This window comes from Glycine soja, chromosome 16 (genome assembly GCF_004193775.1).
Source record: "Glycine soja cultivar W05 chromosome 16, ASM419377v2, whole genome shotgun sequence".
NCBI classification, from domain to species: domain Eukaryota; kingdom Viridiplantae; phylum Streptophyta; class Magnoliopsida; order Fabales; family Fabaceae; genus Glycine; species Glycine soja.
In genome coordinates this window covers 28,921,388-28,928,601 of record NC_041017.1, presented here as the reverse complement: position 1 = coordinate 28,928,601, position 7,214 = coordinate 28,921,388, and the positions used below count along the sequence as shown (strand labels likewise).

The 7,214-nt window shown below is 35.3% G+C and overlaps 1 protein-coding gene and 1 long non-coding RNA gene across 2 annotated transcripts; one reads left to right on the top strand and one right to left on the bottom strand.

Annotated features, from left to right (window-relative positions):
- The first annotated feature begins 1,803 nt into the window (after positions 1 to 1,803).
- Positions 1,804 to 4,422, top strand: LOC114389385. Its single transcript, XR_003661762.1, has 3 exons — positions 1,804 to 1,934; positions 2,011 to 2,404; positions 4,114 to 4,422. It is a non-coding gene; the product is annotated as an uncharacterized LOC114389385 (long non-coding RNA).
- Positions 3,095 to 7,152, bottom strand: LOC114389384 (aldehyde dehydrogenase family 3 member F1-like). Its single transcript, XM_028350047.1, has 10 exons — positions 6,805 to 7,152; positions 6,561 to 6,629; positions 6,019 to 6,115; positions 5,489 to 5,695; positions 4,882 to 5,006; positions 4,684 to 4,788; positions 4,125 to 4,297; positions 3,954 to 4,044; positions 3,711 to 3,860; positions 3,095 to 3,615 (listed from the first exon to the last, which is right to left on the bottom strand). The coding sequence occupies exons 1-10, from the start codon at positions 7,135 to 7,137 to the stop codon at positions 3,373 to 3,375; spliced, it is 1,593 nt and encodes a 530-aa protein (XP_028205848.1). The 5' UTR covers positions 7,138 to 7,152; the 3' UTR covers positions 3,095 to 3,372.
- Positions 7,153 to 7,214: the final 62 nt, after the last annotated feature.

The following is a 7,214-nucleotide window of genomic DNA, read 5'->3' as shown; positions in this document are numbered from 1 at the left end:
TTTGTTCATTATTTATTTAAGGTCATTATAACATCTCTTGGGATGGAAATACTCATGTTAAATGGTGCTCTCTTTCTTGTCCGCTTAGTATATTATGCTCTCACTAAGTCCTTGTGACTTACCCCTTATTTTATTTCCTTTCTCAGATACACAGTAGTGGAGTAACCGATTTCTTGGGATTTGCTGACACACCCAGGAACTTGATTATCTTTTTGGTAGGTCCCCATTGTGTCTGATGGATATTTTTGGTTGTAACTCTAGTATAATGCAGCTATAGGGGCCAGGGTAATAAGAGATTTAGAGAGAATTCCTGTATTTTGAAATTTAAATGATTCTCTCTTATAGACATGATGAAGACGTGCTTATGATATTTTAAGACACTTGATGATTAGTATTTATAGTCAACTTTGTTATTAAATGGATGGAATGAAATATATGTATATGGATTTGTCTATATATATATATATATATATATATATATTTATATATAGTGTGTGTGTGTGTGTGTTATTTTACAGGTTGTTGTGTATATGATAGGCTGGCCAGACTAGGGAAGTCATAGTTTGTGTGTCGGTCATGGCCAAGGGTGGGTCGTGACAAAGTTGGTATCAGAGCCCAGGTTGATAGGTCATATAGCTGCATTGTTGGGTTTGTTATGGAATCTTGTTTGTAACTTGTGTACCCGGGCACAACTTACATGCAAGAGGCTATGACAATCCATGTTAGACTGGAGTTATTGTCTTAGTGTATGTGATTCCAAGTTGGTTCTCTAGTTCTTCCTCATAATTAAATCTTTGACCTTTACTATTGTCTTAGGTCAAGATGTGACCCAGGAACTTGATTATCTTTTCTCAGATACACAGTAGTGGAGTAACCGATTTCTTGGGATTTGCTGACACACCCAGGAACTTGATTATCTTTTTGGTAGGTCCCCATTGTGTCTGATGGATATTTTTGGTTGTAACTCCAGTATAATGCAGCTATAGGGGCTAGGGTAGTAAGAGATTTAGAGAGAATTCCTGTATTTTGAAATTTAAATGATTCTCTCTTATAGACATGATGAAGATGTGCTTATGATATTTTGAGAAACTTGATGATTAGTATTTATAATCAACTTTGTTATTAAATGGATGGAATGAAATATATGTATATGGATTTGTCTATATATATATATATATATATATATATATATATATATATATATATATATAGTGTGTGTGTGTGTGTGTGTGTGTGTGTTATTTTACAGGTTGTTGTGTATAGAATAGGCTGGCCAGACTAGGGAAGTCATAGTTTGTGCGCCGGTCATGGCCAAGGGTGGGTCGTGACAAGTGTTTTTTTGTCAATTATGTTTAAATTACTTGATCCAAAATTTATACCAAATTCATTCGAAATTCATTGACATATTATGAATGGAAGTAAGTAAATTAGAAATGTTAAACTAATATTACAAATGTCATTTAAAATTAAGTTTCAATAAAGTTAAACTTTTTTAAAAAATTCAGTCTCCTGCGGATCAAGTTGATCCGTGGAAAACTCGTGAATCAAGTTGATCCGTGTAATACTTACGGATCAAGTTGATCCGTGGAAAAATCACGAATCAAGTTGATCTGTGAAAAACTCACGGATCAACTTGATTCGCGTTTGGTCCGCTTGTGTTACAAAGATCAAGCTGATCTGCATGAATTTTTCCACGAATCAACTTGATCCACACAATGAAACATTGGAGGGGCATTTCTAGCATTTTTAAGTGATGCTGGGTGCACCAGCAATAATGTTGGGTGCACCTAGCAACACTCGTTGATTTTTTGCAATGATTAAGAGAATGGCAAAGGAAATAGAGGGGCTGGTAGAGGAAAAAGAGATCGTACCTGTTTGATTCTCTGGTGGTGGCTGCCCAACAAGGACTCGAGGAGACAAAGTGAAAGAGAGAAGTAAGGAATCCCTAATTTTTCTGTTGATTCTCTTCTTCCTCTTTTATATGTTTTTGTTTTTAATTTTGGACGTTAGGGACGTGCGCGTAGGCCACCATCATCCCCGTGCAGTACCGGAAACAGGGGACACCACCTAGCAGGTGTCCCCGTGCTTCATAGCCAAGATCCACTGTCAATGTCGGCCCAAAAGTGCTTAATGGAAGTTTGAACTCTAAAGCATCTCATTTCTCTAACAATGGAGCAATGTCCACAACAGGTGCGTAAGTAAGCTGGACGTTTCCCTTTCGATGGTAATTTCCTCTTTCTTCAAGGTTCATGGAAAGAGACTATCCACAATAACACACATTGACTGAAGACTGGGAAGTGTTCCTGGAGATGATGAGACTTCAGCCATCAGCTCCCACAACAACAGATATCGTGATCATCACAGACACAGACAAATAAGAAAGGATATGCTAACGCAAACAATGGTAAGTCATATATTAGTGTTAGGAAGCATAAGGGAACATCATTGATGCATTTATTATAAATTTGGATGGTTGAAGGGAAATTGATGGCCATGGATTGTGGATTTTGCAACCTTCCCAATCTGCAAAATTACCAATTACATCTGACTTAAGTGTCAGAGTCTTTGCAGATAGTCTACCCCATCACATCCGACTAGGAAATCACTGGGACGTCTCTGCACGCCAATGTCTGACTTGAAAAATAATAAAAACCACATGTTCCTTAGCTCTAGCCAGGGTTGACTCAAGGATAAAGGCAACTAAAGCTTAAACTTTAGGCCTACAAAAAAAAAGCATTTGCTATTAGTCTTTATAAAGTAGAAAAAGCCACATAAATTAACAAAATGCCACATGTGTTTGTAAAAAAGGCCTAACATATGTAGCTCTCTCATTTAAAGCATGATTTTTTTTTAATGTTTGTTTTAGGCTCCACTCATCGTTGGGCTAACCCTGACTAGTTACAGAGGAACGGTTTTGAATATGGATAAGAGGAAGTGCTTAGCCTCCTTGATTTTTTTGCAAAATTTTCTCTATACTATCAACTGTTAGTCATAGGCATCCTTATCCCGCCAACATTCACGTTTTTCATGCTCGTGCTATTTGAATTAATTATTTACGTCTGTAGGCACTTTATTCATGGTTCAGCCACACGGGTGGACAAATGCAGGTGAAAGTGAAGTTAAAAATGTTTGACATTGTCTGGTCTGTTGGACATTAGAAGTAAAAACATCCTATTACTAGCAAGAAAAATAAGAGATACAAAGGTTCGTTTATTACAACGCCAAGTTAAAGTTCACCACATGTGCAACTTCTGCAAATAAGGACCCTTTCTCCTATTTTCCTACAACTCATATTCAGTCACAATAAAGCTTAATTCTTTTTTAATCAACGTGTATTTGAGGAATAGATGAACACTGTGCTGAGGTATTTATCTACTTGTATCTTTTCAAGCCCAGCATGTGCAGTAATAGTCCAAAGTAGTTCAGCCTGTATGCCAATCTGATAAACTCGAGCTTGAACTTACTCCAAGGAGGGTACCTTGGCTCAATTTCAAGGAACAGCTTTCTATGCATTACAGCTTTTTCATGGCTGAAAGTGTCAAAAGAGTACTTCCCATGGTACCTTCCAAAACCACTCTGGCCAACACCTCCAAATGGTAGTGTATCACATAAAAACTGCACATAGAATGAAAGTGTTACTATATTTCTTTACATTATACTTGATTAAAAGAAAGTTAAGTTAGGGAAGACGAGGAAGATAAAAGCAGTACTTGAACCATTGTGTCGTTAAATACGACACTTCCTGAGGATGTTTCTGATAGAATATTTCTCTTGAAAGTTTCATCTTTGGTGAAGGCATAGATGGCAAGAGGTTTTGGCTTTGCATTGATAAATTCAATACTTTCCTGAATTTTATCCATCTGCACAGATGCCAAGTGCAACAAGAGTTGAATGAGACAATGACACAATATAGGTGAGAATTCAAAACATAAAATGGGATTGTAGATTCTCACAGTGATTATAGGAAGCAGTGGGCCAAATATCTCTTCTGACATTATCTGAGAATCTAACGGAGGATCTAACAAAATTGTTGGCTCAATGAACCTGAAAAGATTGTTAGATATGGCTGAGTTAAGCAAATAAACTTAACTAACCACTTCTATTTCCCTGCAGGCAGAACTTACAAGTTTTCTTCGTCGACTGAACCACCATGAACGATGGAAGCCGCAACAAGAGGGTCTTTGAGAAGATTGCATAATCTTTCAAAGTGCTGCTTGTTTAATATTCTTGAAATTACCTTTGACTCCACTGGATTTTCACCATAAAATCTTCTAATGATCTTCTTTAGTAATTCTATCTAGAAGAGAACCAACAACTTACTATTAGAAAAGTAAAAGGGTAAATGAACATTTTGGTTCTCAAATGTGTATAAATGGATGACTATTTAGTATGAAAGAATGAAAATTGTAATTTAGTCTTGAATATGTAAAAAGTGTGACAGACAAATTGATCCTTTAAGTTTATAACTAAATGACAAATTGATCTTTGAGTATTATAACTTAATAAAAAAATACTCTCACCGACAGGACGTAATTGTTACAGTTTTTTCACATTCAGTAACTAAAGCAAAGAATTATATTTCAGGAACTAAATTATAACTAGTTTACATATTCAGGACCAAAATAATCATTTATTCAAAATAAAATTTTATCATAAAAAGCGGCTGGTGATTGTAATGAATACCAGAGCATATGAGAACTTCTTCTCAACAAGCAAATAGTCTATTGCTATGCAAGCTTGACCACTGCAAGGTCCCCACTTTCCTCCTACAATTCTTTTTACTGCCAACTTGATGCCCACAAATGTACAAAGAAAAGAAAGCTGAATTAGACCTTGAAATTGAATGTGGCAAGCATAACATTAATAACTCATGTGAACTACCTTAAACTCTAAAGGATTTGGAAGGGAATCAAGAATGGCAGGGCATTTTCCACCCAACTCTAGAGTAACGGGAGTTAAATTCTTTGCAGCAGCAGACATGACTACGCTTGCCACACGTGGACTTCCTGAAAATTTCATACACCATGGAGAAATAATTCTAGAACCACAATTCAGTTTGTAGTTGTCTTTATAGGATTATATCTTATTCTTAAATGAGATGATAAACAAACCACAAAGTAACAGGAAATGGTGTTTAGCTAATCGAATGAATGTTATTTTTGGATTTGGTTTGAATGTCTCAAACACAAGTCCAAACACTACAAATTACAAAAAGGCATAACTTACTTTGATGTTGGGTTGAGTTGAATATTCAGGTTAGGTTTGACTGAAAACTTTTGGAGATAAAATATTCTGAATATAAAATCACTTAAATTAAAACTCACTTTTAGCAAAAGTCAATTTTGACAAGTCTAAGTTCATCCAAGATCAAGTTTGCAAATGTTCCCCCAGACATGTATTAATTTTGATATACACAATAAATATATGTATACATTATATATATACCACAATTTTGCAAGATGACATTGCTTGGTATAGAATATAATACCAGTGAAGAATATTTTGTCCCATTTTTGTAGCAGTAGTTGTTCACAGACATCTGGTCCTCCCTCAATCACCTTGATGGCATTAGAGTCCAAGTAGCGAGGAATGGTAGTGGCAAGAAAAGAAGAGCTTGCTGGAGATTGCTCTGAAGGTTTTATGACTACAACATTTCCAGCAGATATTGCCCCAATTATTGGATCCAATGTCAGTACTGCATAATAGTGTAAATAAATTAACATTTTGTGATAATTTTAAAACCCCAAAGTATGACAAAATTCGGTCTGGTACTGGTGTTACACAAAATTCTTATGAGATAAATAACAGTACCTTAACCTTTGGTCACTGCTAATTCCATAAACATACAATGACTTAAAAAAAAAACTAAAATATTATTTGTCAAGATTTTGCAATAAAAAAGAAGAGATGTACATGAAAAAGTCTCTAGGAAACAGATTCATGAATAATTCTGAAACCTAACAGTAACTAACAAGTAAACATAACAACATGGGTTGAATAGAAAATTTTTAGACTCACTGATTGGGAAGTTCCAAGAAGAAAATATGAGAACCACACCAAGTGGTTCTGACAACACTTCTCCTTTAGCTGGGAAGAAAAGAAAAGGGATATCACTCTGCAATAATAGCCCCAACACAGAAAAAGGTTAACAGCAGACACAAATCATGACAAGAAAATTGTTGAAGAAGCAGCTGAAAAAGAGTGAATAGAACAAGAACTATGGTTAATGAATCATTATACGGGTTAGTCAAAATGAAAGGATCTAAATACATTAGTGAAGTAATGAAACATAAGCAACCAATTCAAACATATATATATATATATATATATATATATATATATAACGACCATAATCCTTTATGCAACATTATATTTACTTCTAGTACAAAAAATTCTAATACCTTAATACCATACAATTCTGATTTAGAGCTTTCGATGATAAAAGTGATGTTCAGACTTCAGATCATATGTTATTGTCAAATTAAGCACACACAAAAAAGGAAAGTACTTAAAATGAAAGGGAGAAATTAATAAGACAAAAGGGAAATAGAATAATCTGCCTTTTTAGGGGCCATCCATTTCTCAACGCAGCTCAAAGCATTGCTGGCGGATTTTTCTACCCCTCCAACCTAAGAAAAGCAAACAACTAGTCAAGGATCAAGCAATACAAGTTAAAGGGTAAAATAAAAACAAAAAATTCAAACAAGCTATATGGTGTAAAGTGTATATAAAGCAAATCAACTTGTGACTATGTTTCGGCTAATTAAAACTACAAAATTTTAGTGCTGTTTGATGATAATTAACCTCATCACGGTAAGCCTCAACAGGGTGCTTCCCAAGATCTTGATGGAGGGCCTTAAATATAGCATCTTCATTCTCATGAACAAGGTCTAAGAGAGCTGTGAGCTGGTTTTTCCTCCATGTCACACTCTTGGTTTTTCCAGTTTTGAAGTATTGCCTCAACTCTCTCACGGTCTCTTCCACTTCACCACCAATGTCCATGGCAATTGACCTACCTTGGTCTACCACCAAAATTGCAAAGTTGTCGTATTGATTATTTTCTTTCTCTTTTTTATTTTCCTCAACGCTACCTTCCCACTCATGTGGACATGAATATTTATAGTGCGGTGGTCTCATTAAATGCAAAGTTGGTTGGGGTTATCTAACATAACTACTGCTTGGTTGTCTAGTAGTAATAAATTCACGTTGAAACT